General features: G+C 27.8%; 4 protein-coding genes across 5 annotated transcripts in view; 3 read left to right on the plus strand and 1 right to left on the minus strand.

Moving 5' to 3' along the window:
- The window catches only part of RhoGAP71E (Rho GTPase activating protein at 71E), a 32,711-nt gene extending 15,508 nt beyond the window's left edge, over positions 1–17,203 (plus strand). For both annotated transcript variants that reach the window (XM_014425349.3, XM_014425341.2), the window contains 4 exons: positions 4,781–4,897; positions 7,750–7,894; positions 12,111–13,146; positions 15,119–17,203. In XM_014425349.3, the coding sequence (XP_014280835.1) occupies positions 4,781–4,897; positions 7,750–7,894; positions 12,111–12,310 (462 nt within the window). In that variant the 3' untranslated portion in view covers positions 12,311–13,146; positions 15,119–17,203. The remainder of the gene's footprint in view (positions 1–4,780; positions 4,898–7,749; positions 7,895–12,110; positions 13,147–15,118) is intronic.
- A 2,603-nt stretch (positions 17,204–19,806) lies between these two features.
- Positions 19,807–21,207, minus strand: LOC106683595 (GPN-loop GTPase 1). Its single transcript, XM_014425159.3, has one exon. It carries the CDS (start codon positions 20,988–20,990, stop codon positions 19,881–19,883), a length of 1,110 nt encoding a protein of 369 aa, XP_014280645.1. The 5' UTR covers positions 20,991–21,207; the 3' UTR covers positions 19,807–19,880.
- A 233-nt stretch (positions 21,208–21,440) lies between these two features.
- Positions 21,441–21,855, plus strand: Sf3b5 (splicing factor 3b subunit 5). Its single transcript, XM_014425173.3, has one exon. The coding sequence runs from the start codon at positions 21,508–21,510 to the stop codon at positions 21,763–21,765; it is 258 nt and encodes an 85-aa protein (XP_014280659.1). The 5' UTR covers positions 21,441–21,507; the 3' UTR covers positions 21,766–21,855.
- A 1,113-nt stretch (positions 21,856–22,968) lies between these two features.
- The window catches only part of LOC106683935 (cytochrome P450 6j1), a 16,699-nt gene continuing 13,434 nt past the window's right edge, over positions 22,969–26,233 (plus strand). The window contains exon 1 of the mRNA XM_014425704.3: positions 22,969–23,185. Within this exon, the coding sequence (XP_014281190.1) occupies positions 22,998–23,185 (188 nt within the window). The 5' untranslated portion in view covers positions 22,969–22,997. The remainder of the gene's footprint in view (positions 23,186–26,233) is intronic.

Raw genomic sequence — 26,233 nt, forward strand, 5'->3', positions numbered from 1 at the left:
AATTTTTATTTTTAATTATATATAATATTATAGACTCTTTGTCTCAGGGCGAGTTTCTAGGCAATCAGAACACTCATCTTTAATAACACTTTTACGTTTAAATAGGACACTTTTCTTCTTAAAAGATTATTAGTTAGCACATGTAATTATGTTTAATTTATAATTATATGTATAATATTATAGACTTTTAATCTTAGGGAGGGCGGGTTTCTAGGCAATCAGAAGAGACACTTTTCTATTGATAACACTTAAACTATATTAATTGCTATTGCACAAATGTATTAAATTCTAGGTAGGAACAAAACTAACCAATTACATAATCTTCTTTTGATGATTAATGAGTTTTGATGTCTTCTTTCCCAAAATGTTATTCTCTATAACAGTGGCTTCCAGTCCTTCCTGCTTCCAGGAGATGGACATCTTCTCATCAGGCAATCCAAACCAAGAGTCTTTAACTTTGTGGGTGATTCTAGATGTCTTCTTTTTCAAGATGTCTACCAGTGAGAGAGACCAAGGATGTTCAGGCCCTCCTCCATCCGGGAGCTCTCATCCCTCTCCCGCCTAAACAACGAATGATCACGAAATCAAACATCCTGTCCCTAGGTGTTCCATGTAAACATCGATTGTAGCACAACAGTTTTTTCAGATGATTTTCTTTATGAATATTTTTCTTTAATACTTATTCTTGACTTCTATTTTTTCTTAAATTGTGATTTCAATTATGATGGGAAGATAAATAAAATTTAAAATGTCTGAATCTGATCAACAGGGCCGCGATTCAACAGACTTCGGGAGGACACGCGCCGCCATCTTCTTTGTTTTGAATCACAATCTTTTCCACTCCATTTTTGATTGAACAAAATTGGTTTGCTTGCTTTTTTGATTTAATACAACAAATAAACAATACTTGAACGATATATAAAATAAAAACCATTTATATATAAAAATAATTATTTCCTCATAAAAGAGGATATTACAAAACATTTGGATAACCTCAAGCTTACAGAGTCACCCTTGTGCGGATTCTGCAATGCTGAAGATAAGACAACATACCTCATTATATGCTGTTGTAGGGCACTTTTCTTTCTTCTATATTACTTATGTTCCTATATCTTTTATCTTATTATTTTGTTTTATCTTTTAATCATTATGTTTGTTATCTTGTTTTTTGTCCTTAGCCCTGATGAAGGCTTGAGATTCTTGTCGAAACATTGGCACTAATAAATAATCTAATAATCTGCAATTGAAACTGTTTCTCTTCCAATATTCTTTATTTATGGTTACAATTTTCCAATAAGAATCAAAATTAAGAAGTGTTTTACTTCAGTAATAATAATGTATGTACTTTTTTTTGTTTTTGGTGTAACCTTCATACCTAGTAAAGTAAATAGTTTACATATACAAATGTAGATACTTATGTACAACAAGAATAATGAAAATCATTTACATAAATTAATAATGATAACTAAGCTGGGCATGTTATTTACATTGCTCACAATTAAAAATATTGAATGGAATATGGTCCGAGTGCGGTCAAAAAAACTCAAATAGTAGATAATTATACTATTTTATTGAGCCAACGTTTCGCCCCACGTTGCAGGTCTTCAAAAAGATACAAACACTATAGTTACAAAAAGGAAAAAAAAAAACATAAGAGTAAAATAACAATGGGTATAAAATGTAAAAAAGTAAGATATAATAAGAAAAATTAAAGGTTGTAAATAGTAAATGAAAAGGGTAATAGTAACAGATAGATAAGAGAAGAAATATTAAAGAAAGTACAAATAAAGAGATGAAAAAAGAAAAAAAATACAAATCAAATGATGAGACAGAATGCATACCTGTTTTGACGGCAGTCAAAAACCAAGTGACGGTTGGTATTGGGAGGAATGGGGATGGCAGTTATGCCACAATAACGAAAATAATTTGTAAAGTAAACAAAGTAAAAAAGTATTTAAATTAGGTGAACAATAAATGGTAATATACATAATAGGGAAAGAAGAAATATTAATAAAATAAAATAAAAAAAAGATAGAAAAACAAAGGAAAAGTAAAGTATAAAATAATGGGATACAATGTGCGTAAGTGATTAATAAACAAAATATATCAAATGAGCGGGGATACAGAAAAGTGTAAAATATAATAGAAAATTAATAATAAAGTAATTAATATAAGTACACTTAAGAAGATAACACATGAATATAAATTAAAAGATAAATACATGATTATAAATGAAACAGGAAGGATAGTGAATATAAAAATAATTTAAAAAAAAATCCAATTAAAAATATTCTGCATATTTAACATTATCTAACAGTCAAAACTATACATCATATTCGGAAGACAAGTACTCAGATCTAAATTTGAGATTTTGTATTACAAATAGCAATTTTCAATTCAATTCTGTGGGTGCTTACATTTTTTCTACATTTTCTTCAAATAATTTGGGCTTATATTATTCAATTTGGGCATTTCTGTCCTTTTGGTAGGCGAGACAACTTGACAGATAATGATAGCAATCCTCCAATGTAGTGTACATGTACATCCATGGTGGTGTACATGAGAAATGCTATACTGTAACTTTTCTTGTCAATTCTATATTTACTCTGTTGATTGTGGTTTTTGTAAATTTCTATGTTTTTCTTTTATTTTTTCCATGTAATTTGTAATCTGTAAAGTTGTTTTTATTTGTATTTGTTGTACTTTTCCTGAATTTTTATCAAGAAATGTTATAAGTAATTGTCTTGTACCAAAGAAAATATTCATGTATTTCCAAATTTTGGCTCCGATAAAGCATACTCAATTTTAAGGTAAAGGAGAAAGAAATCATTGAAAATGTTGATTGTGAAGTGACAAAGTGTCATGGGTATTTAACAATTAAAAAGACGAAACGTATATAAGAGGGGGACGACAAATGTGTAAGAAAAGTTTAAGAAGTGAAATAATACGTTACAAAGTGGGTGGAAAAATAAAAAGGATAAAAAAAAAATTATAAAAATTACTTTTTTAATAAATTAACTATTTGTGAATATGTTAATGATAAGTTGTGCTTGTTGGTTTTTAAATTGAGGGAAGAAGGTTCTGATTGGATAATCTCTAATTTCAGAGATGAGTCTTTTGTCATGGTTACGAACTGTAGCAAGTATAGACGTTTTGTCGAAATCAAAGGAATGATTTAAAGAAAGAGAATGTTCCGAAAGTTTAGAGGCTGAATGATTATGTGAGGAAACAGAATATTTGTGTTATTTGATACGGTCTTTTAAGAGATTTTTTGTTTCGCCTATGTAAGCAGAATTACAATTAAGGGTGGAGCAAGGAATGCAGTATACAATATGTGATCGGTGTAGAGGAGGGATAGGGTCTTTTAGTTTAGTGTAAATATTAGATAGTGTGTTGTGAGGTCAGAAAGCAATACAAAGGTTAGGTATAGCAGAACGTAAGAGTTTTTGAATGTTGTCGGAAAGAGGGGATGTATGGTAGTGATCAGTATAAGGGGGTAGAAAGGGGTTGTGAAGAATTAGGTGAAGTGGTGAGACAATTTTTGTAGTTGTATAGAAGTTTATGAATGATGTGGAGTGGGAAGTTATTAGCTAAGAGTATTTAATGCGGTGTGTGTTTTTTTCATGGAAATGAGAGTCAGATAGGGAAAGGCCATGGTGAATAAGGTTTTTGGCTACGTTAATTCTTTGATGGTAAGGATGTTGGGAGATTATCTCTCATAATTATGAATACTTTTGAAACACTCAAAAATTGAACATTTTTTTAAATAAATAAAAATAATATATTATGTAATATTTTTTAATATGATATAATATATTACATGTTAAAAAAATAAAATATTAAATATGAATACATACTTTTGAAACACTCAAAAATTGAACATTTTTTTAAATAAATAAAAATAATATATTATGTAATATTTTTTAATATGATATAATATATTACATGTTAAAAAAATAAAATATTAAATATGAATACATACTTTTGAAACACTCAAAAATTGAACATTTTTGAAAGGTGATATGTAAGAAGATGGTCAGGGTTGCGGTTTACAACTATTTTTGTTTCTCTTTTGACCGCAACCATGACCATCTTCTTATATATATTTTTGAAAGGTCTTTACAGTTTTACACTTTACTGCACTGTCTTGCTTCTTAGCTGCCATAAAGTTGCCTCAATGTAAGAATATAGGCTGTTAATATGTAATGATTAAGAAAGGTCCATTACCAATGAAAATATAATTGTTATTTATGATTTTCGGTGAATTTTTTATGCTATTTTTTCCTTAAGTTAGGCTCGGATAATACAGAAACTCAGTTAGTCTAGTCGAGACTCTACCATGTTAGATAAAAGCATAAATACTTAACAGTAAGTTGAAGAACTGACTATATAATAGATCTTATACAATACACCTTCTTAATTTTAATTAGTTTATGATAATAATGAATTATTTAATTCAATATGATTAGAAGAGTGTGCTGTTCTGGGATTAAGACATGCCTTAGGTTCTCTGAACGTCTGAGATTTTGTTCAGGAATGTATACTGAAAATAATGTAGCCATATTCCTAAGACTCCTCACTTCTAAAGTCTTAAATCATGGCACAATGGCTGACTATTGTACACATCTTTAGATCAACTTTTCACTTCTGAAACTTTTTTTAGAATTAACCTCTTGCATTGAGATACTGCAAAGAATGTTTGTTTTTAAATAATTTTCTTATAAGTGGTATGTTATAAAATTTTACTTGAAACAATTTTCTGATATAATAATTTTATTAGGGGTCAAGCAGATCTTCTTCTAGCAGCCATACTTCTGGAAATCATATGACATTGGAAGAACTACGTGCAGTTAACAGATACGCTGAAAGCACTAAGAGTTTATCATATCTTCCACAGGTAAATTTTTATGCTTTCATTTGTTTGAGGAATTTTTGTATAAAAAATTCACATTCATTGAAAATGAAAATTTTATTTAAAGGATTGTCCATCATCAGCTAAAACCATTTCTATCTCTCTGACAAGTTGTGTATGTTATGTCAAAAAAAAAAAAGTGTTCCTTTATTGAGATAAACTAGTCATTGAGCCATTTTCACCAGCTGTAATGTGCAGCTTAGAAATTATACGTTCCATTAACACCTTGACTACCACCGGATTATATCAAAATGCCACTTTTTAAAAATATTTTTATATAAATTTCAGCTTTTTGTTTAGGAAAAAATATATTAAAAAATTTTATGTGAATCAGTTGAGAGAAATATCGCGGCTATTGCATAGGGCAAGAAAAAAATGCCTGATTATCTCTTCTCTGTGCTGCCACCATTCTGTCTAATGCTCTTGAGAAAGTTGGGTTTTGAATGAATACTGAAAACTTATAAAAATGTGAATTCCAATATTTAATGTTAATTAATTTTAAAATTGAATTGAAATACTTTTTAAATTTAAAATTATAATCAATACAATGTGTTGATGGTTGTCTGTAGATTTATATGTGGAGAAGATGGTCGGGGGTGCAGTCAGCAGGTAACACATATTTGTATAAAAAATTGTTTATTCGTGCTTTCGTGCTGACTTTTCGACCTGAATTTCAGGTCTTCATCAAATAATTTTTTGTTTATTTGCTGATTGCTCCCCCTGACCATCTTCTACACATATAATCAATATATACTTTCTCTTAGAAAAAGTGAAATTAATACATTTATAGTTAATAAAATTTGATAATTAGGTTAAAAATTGAAAAATACGTATAATCAAGAATTATAATTTTATTTATAAAAAATCATTGTAGAGAAATAAATTTTATAATTATATATGACATATTATACTAATCAAATTTATAATAAAAAATAATTTTAACAAAAATTTATTTTATTCTAACAGAATGCATTATACAGTTACATAAAAATCAATAAATAAAAGTGATTATTAAAAAAATCTATGTAAGGACTAATATATAAAACTACATATAACAATATATATTGTATGTTCAATGTTTGTAAATGTAAACATGTAAAATATTCATCACCATCATCATCATCATCATTATAATCATTTTATCCCCTTTACTGCTTGCGCAGTGTGGGGTTACAATTTGCAGAGTCTGGACCAGATATTTCGTTCTTGGACTGTCTCCCTTCTCCTACTTCAGTCCATATCCCGCCTTCTGAATGCCTTCTTAACACTTTCCTCTCAGGAAATGTGTGGTCTTCCTCTTGGCTTGTTCCCTCCATTCAAGTCTCATATGTCTTTCTGCCAGTTCTTTCCTGATCCATCCGAAGGTGTCCGAACCATCTTAGCTTGTGCCCCTCTAGGATGCTCTCAGCCAGTTTGACTCCGAGGTTAGTCCATATGGTACTGTTCCATACTCTATCTTGTCCTGTCCTTTCCGCCACCTTACAAAGGTACCGCATCTCCATGGATTGGATCCGGCTCTTGTGTTTGGAGGTGAGGGTCCACAATTCGGAAGAGTAGGAAAGAATAGGGAGGAACCTCGATGTAGATCATTATTTTAGTTTTCTTGTCAACTCCCTTTTACCCAGGCGACTCCTTCAAAGCAAACTAAATATTCTTCCAGCTGCACTGATTCTTTAAAAAACTTTCTCATCAATGTAGCCGCTTTTGTTGAGATGAGCCTCTAGATATTTGAAATTCTGCACCTGCAGTCTTTCTCCGTTCTCTCTGATCATCCTCATTATTCTTCGGTTAATTTTCATGCTTATCGAGGCCATTTCCTCTTGTAGAACATTTATGTTGTATTGGAGGTCTCGGTCGTTGGAAGCCAGCAAGACCAGGTCATCCGCAAAAGCCAACACAGAAAATTTGATGGGTTGTAAGTTCCTGTGTCCTAACTGAAACTGTCTCATTCTAAGTTCAGCTTTCTTTATTGCTTTATCAAGGACTACTATGAAGAGCAGCTGGCTCAAGCAGCAACCTTGACAAGTACCTGATTTTGTCTCGAATTCCTGTGACATGTGGTTCCTTGTTTTAACTATAAAGACTCATCACTGCCTAGGTCCTCCCTCGATCAAAGCCTCTATCTTACAGTGCCTGCTCTATGTCTTCCTTTCTCACCCTGTCGAAAGCCTTATGAAGGTCCACAAAGCAAACCGAAAGTCCTTTATTCTTTTCGACAGTCGTTACCGTATTTTTTGTATACTATATCGTTTGTATATTATACCGTTATTTTTCACATTGCAAAGATGAGATCTTGCGTGCTTCGTTTTGTTCTGGAACTGAATTGTTTATATGCAAAATATTTGTAATGAAAATATTTTATTATTAGCGTCATTTATAAAAAAAAAAAAATTGAATAATTTAAAATTCTAGCTGTTCAATATAATCCAGTCAATGATAATTATTTTTTTAAATATACGACATACCGTGCCTGGTTCGTATTTCTCTTTTGTCTGTGAGTGTTATTTTTTGTTTACCTGTCCCTCAATTATTAATTAAAAACTGTGATCAAAATTTTAGATTAAAAAAATTCATCTAATAACATTGTGATTAATAAAATAGATATTATAATGTATAATATAAATGGTGGTTTAAATTATCTTGATATGTTTTTACATTAAAATATATATATTGTGGTTTTTATACAAATGATTTATATGGAATAATTTTAGGATAGTTTATAATTTTATGTACCATTTTAGATGTTGATTTAAAAATGGAAGGGAGTCCAAAATAACATTATATTGATAATTAAAGGATGGCAGAAGTTTTAAGATACATTTTTTTATCTTTAACAGGTGCATGAGAGACAAACAGCTCGTATGAGAACTAGATCTGAATGGTTTCTTAATCCTGGATATAGAATGGCAACTTCTATGGACAGTGATCCGACTCTTCATGTTCTTAGGGGCTCAAATAATGTCACTTCATCTGGAAATATTGGTATACTACTGTTATTTATAATTAAGTCTTTGGATATAAAATAAGTTATTTTATATTTCTCAAGCCTTAGTTTAAATAATATATTTTTCTCTATGATCTGCCCAATATATATGTGTTTTTAGTTTAACACAGTCTCTCTTTAAATTCTACTTTGAATTTTCTATTTGTCCTATATTATAACTTGAATTTTTGTGTTTAAATGTTATTGCTATGGTTGATTCTTTTTTTAAATCAATATTTTGTGCATAAATCAATATGTCAAGTAAAATAGACTTTTTGCTCATTTAATCTAATTATATAAAAGGAAAAAAAAAAAAACCTTTACCGCGACAATCTATGAAGGGTCAGGGGTCAAGTACTTTGTAATGAAGTACTGTTTCTTGGAAACGGTTGTGCATGGTTTTGTTCATGATCACGCTCTACCGCTAGGTTTTTTCCCCCAGTTAAGAGTACCCACTTTATACAGGATGGGTATAGTATACCCTAGGAGGACCCAAGTCTGGAAGTTAGTAACAGTACCTTACTTGCTGACCTACATCGTACCCTAAAAACGTTGAATGTTTATTAAACACAAAAAAAAAAAATATATAATAAATTGTGCAATTTATGAGATTACTACTAACAGTAACATAATATAATATTAAATATACTATTTATATTAAAATTCATTTGTTCACATTACAACTAATTTTTTTTTAACAATAGAAATCTTTTTTATAATCTATTTATTGTTATAGACAACTGTATAAAAATATTACAACAAGTAAGTTTGCTCATTAGTGTTAAAATGACATGATACAAACATGTGGTGAATCTACCTATTGATGGAACTCAAATAACATTTCTAGAAGAGAATATCTCGAGGTCATCTTCTTTTCAGATGCCTAGGAGGATTATTAGGTAATGAAGAAGCCTGGTTGGTGGTTGGGAAGTTTATCTTGGAAGGATTGGTATCTGGTTATGGCCAATCGGTAACATATAGAACATTGAGGCCTGATGGATAACTTGATTTGTGACAAAGTGAGGAGCATTAAGGATTTTACAAAGGATTTTGGACTGTAAGGATTGGATTAGGGATGGATTCAATGGTTTATTGGACCCCCAATGTCCAAATAGGCCTTAGTCAGGCCTATCTACTTAACTTCATGTAGATCAGTCTTTCGTAATCATGTCACACTTCTAATTGATTAATTAGAAGTTTAGACTGTTTGTCTAATGAATGTTTAATTGTCAGAATCAACGAGCAGCTTTCTGTCTTTTCAGTCTTGTATGAGGATTCCATGTAGTTCGTTTGTCCAGATGTATTCCTAAGTAATGGATCTGTTCGACAGGAATAAGTGGGGTATTATTAAAGCATACTGTGGGGCAGGCGGTCATGGGTTTACAATGAAAGGTTAAATGTGATTTGGTGGGATTTATTGGAATTTATTTTAATCCTCCAGTTTTGGCACCATTCTTCAAGGGTGGTGATGTGGGATTGGAGGGTTTGGGATATAATGGAAGGAACATTATTCACTGACATTAGGCATGTGTCCCTGGCATACGTAGTGAGGATAGTGTTAGGATGGGTTGGGATGTCATGATAGAAATTAAATTTATTTTTCAGTTATCTCAAAACTCCTTTATTTTTGCTAGAAGCTTTTTTTTCCAAATCATATGAAGTAATTGGAGCATATTTAAACTTAAAAATTTCTGAAGGAGTAATAGCATTTAATACTTAAAAAACCACATCTAATTATAATTTAATATTTTCTGGTTCTCTTCAAATTAATATTTTCTAAAAAAAAAAAAAGATTATAGAAGACCAGTAGGAAAAAAAAAAAAAATGCTGCGATAATTGAACACTTTTCCAAAGACAATTTAGAGCTAATAATGTCTTTCTGTACCGAGATTAAATTATGTCTTTGTAAAAGTGGTGAAGGAATCTACTGCAAATTTAAAGAGGTTAAATTAAAAAAAAAAAAAAAAAATGGATTAAACAAAAATTCTGGCTATTCAATTTTATTATGGATCAAAATCAAGCTTTAATCTTAAAGGAAGAAGAAGATGAATATTTTGAAGTATTAAATGCTTTTACTTATTCAGAAATTTCAAAATTTAAATATGCTCTTAATTATTTCATGGGATGTGGAAAAAAGCTTCTTGTAATGTAAAATTTTGTGATGTATAGTTTCTAATTTTTGAATTTTCAGGACTATTTAAAAAAATTGTTTAATATAAATTAAAAATTTAATTTAAAAGCTTGTTTAATTTTATTGGTGGCTGATCATTTAAAAAAAAAATACATAATTTATAACGTGAACTACTGAGTTTTAATATAAATTGTATATATAATATTGTATTAATGTTTATTGTAAGTTATTAAATTATCTCATTTATGGGGTTTTGTATATTAAAAAAATTTGTTTAATGTTATTTAAATTTACTCTGTGGACTCCAAGTAGGTTACTGAAAAGTGTTGATTCGAATTGAAAATGATATAGTAACAAACTAAACAATGGAACAATGTAGTAGAGATAACTGCTTTTGGTTTAAACAAAGGTATAGTCGTCTTAATTATTAAGTAAAATAAAATAAAACCTATATAAACCATTAAATGAATTTTAAGCTCAAAAATGAAATGAACATTAATTTTATGTCATAAAAAGAAATATTATATAAAAATATAAATTATAAATTAAACAGAGTTACTAAGGTATGATAAGATCGAAGAGGCGAAGTTCTGAAGAAAGCGATTTCTGGTTGGCTATACAGAGTTTGTACTACAGACCTGAAATCGTCCTTGGTGTTAGAAAAGAGGAAAAGGTTTTCCTGCAGCTATCCCTCCTATCGAGAATAAGTAAAGGTTTCCTGAGGAAATAATTTTTGCCTCCTGCTTCAGTTTGTAAAATAGCATTTGGGCAATTGGTATACATCACTCTTGCTGTTTTAGTCAGTGCTGAACTGTACTTAAGGGCGAGGCCAATTGTTGGCAAAATTTAATTATAGATGAAACTATTGAAAACAGATTCCAATATCTTAAAGGTTTTTCTGAATCACCTTAAAACCCGATTCTGCCCCTATGGTGATCGTGGTGGAATAATAGAAAATAAATTCACTAAATAGTATTTACTCATAAAAAGTAAATATAAAATTAAATACTGGAAGATTATTGATTGACCGTGTGTGAAGATGAAAGGAATATGGTCCGGGTGCGGTCAAGAAAAACTCAAATAGTAGAAATATACTAATTTAATTCGGCTCATTAAATTAGTATATTTCTACTATTTGAGTTTTTCTTGACCGCACCCGGACCATATTCCTTTCATAAAATTAAATGTTACATATTTATATAAATTATAAGTAACAAAATAAATGTATAAAATTAAAGTCTTTGTTAGTAAAAATGAAACAAATAAAATATTATAAAAGAGAAATAAAAAAGAATTATACTAAATAATTGATTAAAAAAAAAAATGAATGAAAATACGGTTTCTTCTTTAATAGAACAAAATATGTCATGATAGTAAATAAAGAAAGCCTATATATGTATATAAATGGTATAATAAAGGCAGAAATACTGTAGAAGGTAAAAATCTTGATGCTGTGTGAATAGCAGGAGCTCGTGGCTGTGGCAAGCCTGAGAGTAGACTGATACATAAACATAACAAATGCAGTCCAATATCCTACACCATAAACTGTGCTCAATGCTTTTGTTGCAAATAAACAGTGCACTTTACTATTAAACAACCTATTTACTATATATTAACAATATACAATTAATAGATGGATTCCTTTTCGATATAAAATGAATAAAAAAATAAAATAACTTTCAATCTTCGATATATAAAAAAAATAAATACTAAGGAAAATAAAATGTTTACGTGTATAAACAATTGTTATATATACGATATGTATTTATTAGTGGTTCATTCGTGAACAAGGGTTGTATCCATGGAAATTTTAGCTGTAGTTTTATCCATAGCTAAGTTTTGCCCATCTCTGGTGGGAATATTTGAGGGATGAAATTTTCCCACTGAGAAGGGGTGAATATTTTCATAATTCTAAATCTCTATGATAAAAACTAGATTCTCCTATAAAACTTTTACTTGGCATAAAATCTCTAGAAACAATAAACAGTAAATATATTGAATTTTAATAAATGTTTATTTTTTTAATAAATATTTGCCCTTTTTCTTATTATTATCTTTATATTAATAGTTATTATTTATTTTAGGTGGTACTGGATTAAGCGCAAGTGCTGAATCTGTTTCAAAAAGAACTTGCGTCAGACGGAACTCGAGTAGATCACGACATAACAGGCCATCGTCAAGAAGAAACAAAGAGAATGGCAATAAAGGGCTACAAAGACAAACTGCTGTTACCGACGGAAATCATCAAATACAGATAACACTAACATACAAGCCGAGGATATAGGACACACAGGAAAATTTTTAACTTGTTTCATCCTTTGTCCTCTGAATGGTATCGGTAACAAGCTAATCTGTAAATAACTGCTGTGGACAGTTATGAAATTATACTTAAGATTGTGAAAAAAAAAAAATTAGTGGAATTTTCTCTATTTTCTTTGTAATTTTATATCTGATTAAAGAACTCTGACAGAAACTGAAAATTAACGAAATTCACAGGTTGTATAATTCAAATATGATATTGGTACTTTTGTGGAAGTGATTTAAATAAAAAAATGTGATTCTTAAACGATATCTTTATTATAAATGGTCAATAAGTCAACCAGCTCTCTCTGTTTTGATCTCACTTATTTTTGTATCGACTCTTGATGACTTTCAAAATGAGAACTACACATCGATATCTATAAATATATAATATTAATCAATGTACCTGGTTATGATTAGGCTTAATGTTTCCGTCAATTATTTATTTATTGTATAGACATTTTACACGCTCTTCTATATCTTTATAATTTTTAACCGTATTTATGATAGAATTATTTTCAAAATATAGAGTATTATATTGTGTGCATATGAAGTACTCAATGAATTATAAAGCAATATTTTGATTGTGTTAAACGGATAAAAATTTTATTTGCTTTGTCAAATTTGTCTTCGAGTGTTGTTTTATTATAGGATTTTTTGTGTTTTCAAGTGTTATTAGTTTTTTTTTTATTACTGATAAGAATATTCACTATTGCAGATTATTATCTGTTTACTAAGCATCGAACTAAATGATGAAAAAATATTTTATTATCTGATTATTCGTTTAAATTGTGTATACTATGTTATTTATAAAAATATGTAAGTTATTTCCTTTGTAATTAGACTAAAATTTAAAAAAATATATCATTAATTCTCTTTTTAAATTTTTTTATAATACAGTGGAATCTTGATCTTTGGGTTATGTTTTTATTTACTTTTAAAGAATTTATGTGAGTTAAAACATAACTATAAAAGTAATTAACAGTTATTTAAATATGAAATCAAATATTTTTTATGGCTTTTTAATTTAAAAAATGAGAAAAAAAAAACTAAATTTTATTTGATACTATAAAATTGTTCTAATATAATTTTTTTATAATGTGTAATGATAAAAAAAATACAAGTTTTATATGTTAAATTAGATTTATTTAGCTATCAAATTATTTTTGAGCTTCCAAATGACAAGGTTTTATACAGACCGCAATTTTAAAGAAAACCTTATATCTTTTTGTAATAAAATACTGACATTCCATTTTATACTTCATAACTTCACTTTTTGACTATCTTCTTATACATTTCATACAAAACATAGTTCTTGGCTTTTTATAAACACTGTCTTAAATACTAACCTTTGAGGGAATCTTTCAATTCCTAAAATATTAGAGCTATATTCAAATAGTATCCACAACAGACTCTTACTTAGTAATTTTTGGTTTAAGCTTCCTATCATCTGTTTGTGCTGACACATGAATAACTAATGTAAACATTTTAATTTTTTATTGTAGATTTAAACTGGGCTTGATAATAACTTTACAAAATATAAACTTCTCCAAATATCGCTGCTTTGGCTTATTCCAAAACCAACTAAGTCTGTTTTCAAATTTGTATATATTCAGTTAACAATGTTAGTATCTAAACTGTTAATTAAAAAAAAACATTAAATTTGAAAATGTACTTGGTTGGTTTTGGAATGTAATGCATCATATTTACTAATATGATATAATCTTGTATCAGTGTTTGGCTATGCGTAACAGTTACAAAATCTTTCTTATGTTTAAAACATGCTTTTAAGAATGATCATTTATGCAATAATTGTTTTGTTTTGTTTAGGATCATACTTGTTTCAATAGAATAAAATTTAAAAAACAACGAAACACATACTATTTATCTCTTCCTGGTGAGATCACGAAACCTGAAAATTCAAGGTTCTACTGTACTTTAATAATTTTCCAATCCATTTTAATGGTCAGCCTGAAAAGTAACCCACTTCCCAAAAATATTAAAATTATCCTAAAAAATAAAATATTTAGAGATTTAAAATTAAAAAAAAAATTACTGAAATTTTAATTTAAAATTATTGTATTTGTAGAATGATACAAAAATATTTAAATGTAATAAATTGACAACAAATCTTTTATAAAATTATAATTAATTCTTTTAATTTCTTTTTCTAGATAACAAATTAAAGTGATAAATTATGATTTTAATATTTTTTCACAATTTAAGTCAACTTTGGATACCGCATCTGGTATTCAATACTTTGCCTCTTAAATTTCTGTGAAAGACAATGCTTTATTGCTTAGATATTATGATTAGTTGTTTGTTGTCTACTTCTCATTTTTTATCAATCTTTATAAGAAAAATTACATAGTGAGTCGTTTACTACACTAAACATAAACTCAGATAACTTTGTAACTTTTTTTAATGTTATTAGATTCCAATTTATTTATCTATAGAAAGTTAACATAGTATGATTTATTTAATTTAGTTATGATAGTATGATTTTCTTTATGATTAAAGTCGGGAAATGGTTTTATCTAAAATCAAAAATACTAATAAGATTGATTAAAGGATTAATGAAGATAAAAGGTAATTAGACTGACCAATAGTTTAAATAGATTGGAAAATGCTATGTATTAAATAAAATCTGTCTGTTTAAAAAAAAACTCGGTATCTTTAATAATTGTTTCCTCTTTTTGTTCTTTTAAAGTATAAGTTTGTTTTTATTGGAATGTTTAATGCAATAACAATTACAAATGATGATTTTGTTGTTGTATTGTCTTTTTTACAGGTTTTATCATATTGGCTCGTTGGCCGATTGACTGAGTTCAAAACAGCGATGTTTACTCATTAGTATTTAAAGTATAGTACTTCCTACTGCTATGATTAAACAGTATTTACATACTTCCTTATTATTAGACAATTTGTTAAAATGAAGAATTTAGAAGTTATTTTTAATGAATTTACTTGTGATTCAATCTTAAAAACTCTTTAATTGTCTGAATTTGAAATTTATAGGTCTGATAATTTCTTTCTGGTTTATGATTTGTAAATTTAAATGTGCTGTCGAACCTCTATTTATCGAACATGATGGTTCCTTAAGAAAAATTATTATATATCTTTAATATATTAACTAATAAAATAATTGAAATATTTACAAAAACATATCTTTAAAAAAGACATTAAATTATAATATATAAATGTTGTATAACAAATTTTAAGGATGTTTATCTTTTCCATTCTGCTATGCTTAAAAAAAAATTTTTTTTAATTTTTGAAACCAAACTTAAATTTATATTTCTTTGCACCATTTTTCACGCTTTTTCAAGTCTTTGAACTTGTTTGATTTGACTCAAAGTGATAAAAATTTTTGTCAGCATCCTTAATATATTTGAGCATAATTTACCATTCTTTATAAACGAGCAGGGCTTGTCTTCCAAATTTTTTTTTTTCTTACCTACATGTTTATATACCTACTAATGTTTTTATTTATATATTTATTTGAAAATTAAAATTTTATTTAATGTATGGAAGGTTCTATTTTAAATTTAAATATAATGTTCGATATGTAGGGGTACCACTGTACTTCTTAAAATAAGAATTACTAAACAAACAAAAAAAAAAAATTAAATAAATAATCGAGTTTTTAGAATTATTTTATTTTATACTCTGGCACTGGTGACTTGTGCTTTCTCTAATTCATAGTTGATCAAAAGTGGTTTATATTAAAAACAAAAAAGTGTTTTTCATTGTGATTGTATTTAGCTATATGGTATTGTCCAGGGTATGAATTCTTGAGATTTTAATTCTTCGTCCTGATTTAAAATGAACTCTAAAATTGTGAAAAGTTGACGATTTTGTGCTTTAGTTTTGTTAAGCTTGTTTTTTAATTGGATAAAAATTAAATATCATATTTACTTAGTTATGGTTTTGTATGTATGTATTTAAATATAGTTTTATAAAAAAAAAACAAAAGAAACATGTAAATATTTTCAGTATTTAATTTTTAAATGTACCATATTCTCGTAATTTTTTTATTGGATATGTTAAATATATTTATATAATTTTAAAGTATAATATGGAAAGAATAATTTTTTAACTGGTATTGTTATGTATTACTTATTTTATTGTAGACTTTATCTATATGTATATTATGCAGTTACCTTTCTGAGTTCAAAGTGTTATTAAACATTGATAATGTTGTAATAATTTTGTCTATAAACGACTTCATGTTTTTTTTTAATTTTAACTATGAAAATAATTGCATTCATGCTGAACAGAGGCCGTGTAATGATCAATTACCAAAGATAATTTTTTATCATAAAATAAAAACCTCTTTACATTTATTAATATATATATTTTTTAAATTATTGGTATTTATTTGTATAATATGTTTTTATTTATTTTTTGTAAAAATAATTTTAGTACAAATAGGCAAGAGGCTGTGACCCAAAGCAGATTTGTTTTTTTTTGTTTCTTCTTTCATTACGAAGACTGATTACACAACTTTTAATTTCCTCCCTTAATGGTGTACTAATTTTATGAAAATATAATTTAAATATGTATTCATGAGTGAATATGCTTATATTCATTTACTCGTAAGATTTTGGACTTGTAATTGTCACGATGGGACTATTGCGAAATTTGATTTATTGTGATTTTATTGTTACACTGCCATTGTCAACCATTCCAGAGTAGAATTTTCGTACGGTTGCATTTATGATGGGCCAAAGCTATGTAAGTTATAAGGAAAAATTGGTACTCAAACTCCTATTTATTACTAGTTTTCATGTTTGTAAACATTCAATTTTCATATTTTGTAATGAGTGTAACTTTGCTACTCAGAATATTATTGAAATAAAATTTTTTAAGTTCATTTTTCTTGATATTTTGTAGACATCTTATTCCTTGTTATGAAAAAGTATTTACAAAATTCAATTGTCTGAAATTTAAAAAAAAATTATTTTTCTTTCATCATTTAATCAGTTGAATAAGTATGTTGCTGAAGTAATGATGGAGATATTTAACATATTGACAACACATTATCGTCAAGCCATGGTGTCTTGGAAGCACATATGATGAAAAGCTATCACCAAAGGAGGTAGTCTATTATATACTTTTGTAGCATACATTCAAAGTGGTAAAGAGAGCTCTACCACCTCCCTTTCACCTTGGATTATCCTGAAATGTGTTAAGCTCTGGCCTAGCTGCCACCAGCTATGATCCTTCAGGGTTCTGTTGTTTTTAGAGATTTTTACACTCCTTAAATTTTTTTTTATTATTGAATTTATTTACTTATTTATTCTTTTATTTTACACACTCTAATAACATTCTTTACATGTTTGAAAAGTTTTTTTTACATTGCTAAGGATTATGTCATGTCTAAATGTTTTATAGAAAATGTGTTGGTATACAATTACTTTCTTCAGTCTTTAAATTTAAAAAAAGACGTAAAACATTCATGTCTCAGCTGATTCCATATATAGATTCACTAGAATACACAGGTGACGACAATGGTTAAAAAAACAAATATCAATAAATAATAGACTAAAAAAAATTGGAAATATACATAATAATGAAAAGAAAATATAAACTAGTTAATTAATAACTGTGGACAAAGACAGTAGGAGATTGATAACATTATTATTTATATACATATAACTCACATTTATTACATAACACAACATATAACACATTTATATGTATATAAATAATAATGTTATCAATCTACTACTGTCTTTGTCCATAGTTATTAATCAACTAGTTTATATTTTCTTTTTATTATTGTGTATATTTCCATTTTTTTAGTCTATTATTTACTTTATTTTATTTCTTTTCTCTTTGAATGATGATTGTTTTTTGTTTTTATAGCCCTGATGAAGACCTGAAAATTAGGTCGAAACTTCGGCACAAATAAATAATAAGTTTGTTTATTTGTGTTCTTTTTTCTGCTGACCTCACCCTCCTCCCCCCAACCATCTCTTAGAATACATTACTATTGTATATTTTGTATTTGTACAATGTTTTGGGATTTACACCATACTCATGTACTACTGTATCCTTAAATTGTAGCAAGTTAAGTCGAATAATTGATTTATATAGAATTAATTTATTTTAGGAGCTTAATTTTTATTTACTTTCAAATATGGGAACTTCAATTTTTTTTTTAACTTTAAATGTCTTCCTGTTAGCATGTTCCCACATTCACCATGTGAGAGATCTATCCAGGGTTAAATCAAAGTATTCTACTGATTTTAAACAAGGAATGAAGGTTGGGTTTATGAAAATGTGATTATGTATAAATAGTCAGCACTTTGTCGAAAGTATGGCTTCAGAACTTTGATTATATATTGGAAGAAGATAGTTGACCACATGAAGATAGTTTAGATGGTGGTCGATGAAGGTACAAAATAGAAAAAACTATTTAATGATAACCATCTTTGATTTTGTCGGGATTATCATAAAATAGGTGATCAGTATTCATGTATGAGAATTAGTTTATGCGTTTACCATAAAATTATCACAAGTGTTATTCAAATTTACTCATTAATGACTAAAAATTGACATTTCCATTAATTTAAAAAACTTCCTTATTATTTCAGGAATTAATATTTAAAGTAAATTTCAAGAAAATAATCCAACTAAATATTAGTTTCACATATTCCTGAGTTACTAAAAAGAATATAAAATTTAATATGATAAAATTGCTATCTTCCTGAGTTTCAAAGTAAAAATTATCTAAGTACAATCGGTGTATTTAACTAAACTTTGGGTTCCCAACCCAAAGGAATTAGTAGATCGCCCTTAACCCAACATCAAGGTTTGCCTGCAAACCATGGGTTGAGAATCACTTTACTTAGCATTATTAATATGGTATAATATAATAATAATAACGTACCTAAACAGATGAAATTAAATTAGTTCTGGCTAAGATTCAATTCTAATAAAATTATTTAAACCTAAATCTTTAATTATATATAAAAAAATGACCTAAGGTGTGAAAAATTATATAAAAATAAAAAAAAAAAAAAACTAAGATTTACTACAATATGTTAATTATTAAAAAAAAAAGACAATCTAATACTATTTAATAACCATAATAATTATTATATTATATTAATACACTATTTAAATCTATTACCCTATGTTATTTTTTTAATATATGTATATAGTCATTGTTGTACATCTTATTTTAATTCATTTTTATATAATTTTTCTATTTATATTTTTGACCCCAACTTAGTTTAATTTCTTATCAACATATTTTAAGTTGTTTTGTGTAAGTTGGCCTTTTTTGCCCAGATAAGCCCTGCAAAATGTCGTTAAATAAATAGTGAAAACTATCTTTGGTTCCTTTTTGACCGCAACCCCAACCATCTCCTTCATATTCTAAATCTTTAATGTTACATACTACACCGATTCTAATATATAGCTCAATGCAATCTACAGGTTCTTAACAGAACACAAAATACTACCAGATAAACCATACAAAAACATATTTATTTACAATAAAATTTTACAATTTTATGATACATAATAAACAATTAAACCACTTATTCCTTGGTGGTTTCTTCTGATATTTTTTCTAATTTATTTTTACTCCTGCGCAATTTAACAAATTCATTAAACGTTTTTTCTTCTGTGTCTTCTTTTTTGTCTACAACTTCTTCACCTTCAGAATCAGAAGAACTATCATCTCCGGGATGTTTCAAATAAATATCTGATATTTCACTTCCACCTGAAACAGAAGTAAATAATTCAACCTTTTCTCCAATACCAGGCGTATTTTGGAGCTCCATTAACCTTTCTTCTTCTTTTTTCTTTTTTTCCTCTTCACATAATGTTTTCTGTTTTTCCCATTCCTTTTTATAATTCTGTTCAAATTCGCTTTCGGCTTCATCAACCAATTTCAAAAACTTGTCTAAATTTTGTCCTGTCATACTTGAAACTCCGATAGTTAATAAGTTTTTATAAAATTCATCAAGGGCAAGTGACATGGATCTAGTCAAATTAGAAATGTAGCTGGTTTCGCTTTCCAAGGCTTCCTCGAATGATTCAAAGTCTCTCATCCATTCTGTAGCATAGGCATTATCGACAATGTCGATCTTATTCATGACTATAATAAAAGGAAGTTTGGTTTTATAAAGAATCGAACAGGCATATAACATGTTAGACATAAACGTGACAGGATTCACACTCTTAGCAGAGTCCATTACATAAATGATGACAGTAGTAAAACTTGAAGCTAATGTTTCAGTGATAATGTTACCTGATGCTGACCAAGTAAAGACCTCGATTTGTCCAGGTGTATCAAAGATAAAATACTTATGCCTTGACTTATTTTTACTGATTAAATTCATAACTTGGTCAAACTTGGTTGAAAACAAATTGAGTGAAGTGACAATAGCTCCATTAGGGCCCAATCCATATTGCTTCATGACTTCTTTGTATTTAACAGTATCTCTAATGTCAATATTTGCTAAATATGGGACTTCCATACAAGCAGGATCCAAATTGATCACATATGGAGGGCTCTTGTTACTGTACAAATAAGATGTCAAGCGGCTTACAAACGTTGTTTTTCCAGAACCAGCCATACCTAAAACTATCATACATATTGGTTTGGTTTCAGAAACCTGAGCTGGCTCTTGTGTCGTTTCCATGCTATATTCTTTAGGTAACAACTCCAAAATTAGTAATTTTCTTCAATACAATAAATTTATATTGTAATTATTAAATTAAAAAATTATAAAAACACTTCTTCATATAATTATTTACTAAATACAACCGCACTTAACGAGTTCACGGTAATTCATACTACTAGTTCACAGCAAAATAGATTTCACAACACTAAACAACGCACTGACATTTGAAGAAGGTAGTGAATTGAAACTGTTATAGTTTAAACAGTGTTGTAATATTATTATTTGACGTAAATCTTGTATATAGTCAAAGTTTTTATTTACGTAAGGTAAATAAAAAGTTCATTCAATTTATAATTTAGTTAATTGGCTAAATTTTCATAAAAAATTATTTATGAATAATTATTACTATATTTGTTACTTTTTTAATAATGTAATAAAGGGTTGGTAAAAATGGATTGTTTACACGGGAGTGTTTACACTGCAGGAGGTTATTACCCGGTTTACATATTTTTTGGTAGTTGTTTTCAGAAGAATAATGGGTGACAGATACAACATTAACAGTCAGTTAGAACATCTCCAATCCAAATATGTGGGAACTGGGCATGCAGATACAACGAAGTTCGAATGGCTAGTTAATCAGCACAGGGACTCCTATTCCTCATACATGGGACACTTTGATGTTTTAAATTTTTTTGCAATTGCTGAAAATGAAGCTAAGGCCAGGGTTCGATTTAATTTGATGGAAAGAATGTTACAGCCATGTGGACCACCTCCCGAGAAAGCAGAAGAATAAGGATTTAATGTTTCATAATTGTGTATATTTTTTTATTTTCTGTATGAATATGTGTATAACTCTTTCTATAAATAAATTTGTATTAAGATATATTTTAATCCTACATTACAACCCTATGTTTTTAAGTGTTATTTTATAGTTTGCTCAGAGTAATCTTAGTAATCACATCAAAAAAAGTTTTATAACTTTTATTATACAGAAGTTTAGGAAGTGATCGAACAATGTATATTCATATATTTATTTGTTACTAGTGTACAAAAGAAGTTCAAGTGGTAGGAAATTAATAATTCTTAATTATGATATTAATATTAATGTCTTCATTAGATCAGTTTTTGACTTCCACTCGCTCAAAAGGGATGATCAAAGCCCCTTTTCAGTTGGGGTCAGGCCTATACCAACTAATTGCTTTCTTATAAGTGAGTTTTGCAGTTCCTGTTCCTAATTTTTTTTTTTTTATGTTCTATGTTCGTTTTCTAAACAAGTATCTTTTTTTTTATGCATTGTTTTTTAATAATTTAATTTGTAGTTGTTTGTTCTTAACAAAACAATCTGGTAATGCATGTAGGAGATATTTAAATCCCATTTCCTTGAACTGAGTATTATTAAATATATTGTGTTAGTTGATGAATCTTGCTTCTTTTCTTAAATTGATATCTTATATATAAAGGTACTATATTAGTCTTACTACACAATTTTATCGAGGTGTATTATTTATTGCAGGGTTTTTATTAAAATAAATATGCTTATGACAATTATAATAAAAATATCTATTTCACATATGAGTATACATACTTCCCCAAATCGTTGATTTGATGACAAAAGTTTCAAATTCTTTACTAACATATTTATAGCTTTAAAAAAAACTTGTAAGTATATTTGTGTATCAGTAATTTATGAAATACTGAGACTATTTCCTTTTTATAAATTTTTTGATAACTAACTATTGTGAAACATAATGCGATAAGTAAAATTTATATTAGAAATTTTCAATTTACATTTTTAAATAACTTATTTATTTATATTAAAATGGTTTCTTCATCATAAACCAAATATTTATATATTTTATTTCCAAGTAATTGTCTTAAAATAGAACTTTTACAATGTTGAATCTTTGCCCTTAAATGAAGGAGGTCCAATAGATTGAGATTATTAACTATCTTATCTACCTTATCATTGATTTTTAAGTGCATTGTATTGCAATAGTATACTAGTTAGTTGAAATTCATGCTACAATGTTGTTGTACATCGTCTTCTTTATAGTATCAATTCTTTATTTGTTATTTCTTTATGTTTCGTGGAATGAAAATTACTGGTTAAAGCAAAAGATTCCATTTATAGAGCCACATAAAATATTCGGTAATATTAAAGATGTAATTTTTATGAAAAAAACAATTGGTGAAGTGTATCAAGATATTTACAGGTAAATAAATTCTATTTATTTTATATGAAAGTTTTACATAGACTGATCTTATATTATTGTCCAGCATAAGCGTTAGGTTTTATTAATACATATAATTAAGTTTGTTAGAATTGACAAATTTCTACAATGGACTGTAGGACTTTGAAAATTTGAGAATCTCATAGTTTTATTATTGTTGTGATAGAAGGTGGTTCCTACTTTAGTGAGATATCACAAATAAACTCTTGGCCATAAAGTTTCTTTAAAATAAAAAAAAAATCAACATATTTTTGCTAATTTTAATAGTTACTGTTTTAATATTAATCAATATTAATATTATGGCTTATTAATCAATGTTTTCTCTGTATGACAAGTACTCTTTGTAGCATTAATTAAAATTTTATCTTTTCTTATTTAAATTATGCTCTCTGCAATTTTTTGTTTTTCAAAATATTTCAAGAAAAAAAAGAGAATTTTTTTTATTGAAAAGAATTTTCTCTTCCTATTTTATTTTTTGTATAAATCATAAACTTCTTTAATTTATCCCAAATGGTAGATTAATTTTTAAAAATTATTTATCTAAATCACTTTCTTGCTGTGTGGTTATTTGGTAATTGAATTATTGTTAATTAATGCTAACAGTTTTTCTGTACAGTAATATCAATTGATCAAAACTATCAATCAGTTGAAATCTTGAAATGGACTATTTTACTGATTAGGATTATCTTAGTTTTGAACTTTTATTTCATTTTCACTGCTTTCCTTCACTTGATTTACAAAACAAAGTTCAATTTAAAAACATACTACTTTATGACAATAAAATTGGTTGAATTCAACTATAATGTTTATTACCTTGAGACTAGATTTAAAATTACATGATAGAGACGCAATTAAAGCATAAGAATAATTAAAGAATAAAGAATAAAAATGAGAAAAATAAGTCAAGACTAAACTATAAATTACAAATAAGAAGGCTAAATTAAATAAATGAGAAGACTAATTTAAATAAATTATAAGACTAAATTAAATAAATTGAATAAATAAGAAGGATTAAGTAAATTACAATATAATATTTTAATTACATTTAATATTTAATTTAATATACTTATAAATAAATAAATTAATATAGTGAAACCTGTGAATAAAACAAAAAAATAACTTAAATATCAAGTTTTTGTTGGTTCAATTAAATTTGAATTTAAACTTTCTGGTTGTTTTCTTGATTTTAGTGCCCTAATTTGGTTATGATGTTGAATGATATGGGAATTTAAAAATTAATATACTTTATGATTTGATAATTTTTTCAAAATTGAAGTGGTGTATAACACTGCTTTGGTTAAAAAGAGGGCACATCTGACAAAAAAAAAGTTTTGATTTTATTTTGAAATGGGCATGTTTCAAATATATTAACGTAGACTGCGGTTTCTTTCTTTACTGTGGTCCCTCTATAGACTATCCTGATTCTAGTATGGCTTATAAAAAGAAACTCCAGTCTACTCTACAATCTATGGAATAGGTCAAACAATGTGTAATGCTATAAAATTAGATATCAAATTCCATGTAAGAGACAAAATAAAAGCATAAGAATAATTTAAGAACAAACAATAAAAATAAGAAGAATTAGGCAAGATCCAACAGAATATTGTGATTTCATTTAAAATATTTATAAATGAATAAGTTAAAATATTTATGAAGAAATTTTGTTTTTCAGCTATGCCACTTTAAGTAGCTATATAGTGCTTTTTACAATGTAGTCTCTTTAGTAATGAGTGCTAATAAAGTGATGCATGAGAATGATGATAGTATTGTTTGTGCCAATGAACCCTACTGTGTTCTCTTACCTCTCCCTAAGTCAGGCATCTTGTCAAGAAACAATCTATGGGGTAGAAGTCTTGACCACTACAAAGCATATAAAATTCTTCCTACAGAAAACAAACTATTATGTAGCGAATGAGATATATTGAGGAGTTGGGGTAGCTAGTAGTAGTATATTTAGCAAGGGATCATAAACTGAGTTGGCAAGAGAGATGTCCGAGCTGGAGTGAAACAATTTATAAAAATAATCTTCAGGATTGTCGTTTCAGAAGAACTAAAGGGTTCAGAGAGACTTGTTTGTTATCTGGTTCCCAATTAATCTTGATTGATTGAGGTGACTAGATCCTCAGTATCTGTAGTCTACTCAGTGAGTGAGTAAAGCAGTATATTCAAGTATAGAAGTATTATCTTTTGGTATAATGAATCCTCAAAAATTAGAGAATAAATTTCATTAGTTAAACTTTGTTATTTACAATTAAGCTAAGTGCATTCTTAATTCTAAAAGCTACTTACTACATTTTCCATCTATAGTAAAGTTTTCAGTGAATCTTAAAGTTTAATACATTTATTGTCTATTGGTAGTTTTAAGAAATAACATATAGCAAATTTAGCAAACTGGAAGACATAATCAAAACTTTACTTAAGATAAAAGATGTAGTTTAAGGGTTTCGTTATTAAGATCGCAATATTTTAGCAAGGTTTAATACAATCACTTAGAAGACCGAAACAAAATACTGTGTATTCATTCATATTCTCTGTGTTACCAATGTAAGAAGGTAGGTAGGAATGAGATATAGTCTGGAATAGATGGGGGTAACTGGGCACTATTCTTTAGAGGTTACTACAATGCTGGAAGGCACCTGATCTAACTAGTGATAAGTCTGAGGGGACCAATGCTCAAAGTTTTTGAGATAATGGAAAGGAAGGTAAAGGACGTTGATGTAATATCTCCAAACTGTACTAGTTGACTAAGTAGAGACATCCTGGTAGACCCTCGAAGGGACTCAAAGTAAATCTTGTACCATTTTTATTTTTTCTTCGATCCCTCTAAAACAGAAATAAACATAGATTAATAAGAGAATGCATTATGTGAGGATCATAATTCAATGTATTACCATTTTCTACCATGAGTATTAGAAGGTCTGAATGAGATACTTAACTGTTAGTTGGTTGTTGTTGTTGTTTGTTGTTTAAAGGCGTAAAACCCTCTGGTCATCAACGCCTATGGCATGATAAAAGTAAAAAAAAAAAATA

This window comes from Halyomorpha halys, unplaced genomic scaffold (assembly GCF_000696795.3).
Source record: "Halyomorpha halys isolate HHAL.00 unplaced genomic scaffold, Hhal_1.1 Scaffold28.1, whole genome shotgun sequence".
Taxonomy (NCBI): Eukaryota; Metazoa; Arthropoda; class Insecta; order Hemiptera; family Pentatomidae; genus Halyomorpha; species Halyomorpha halys.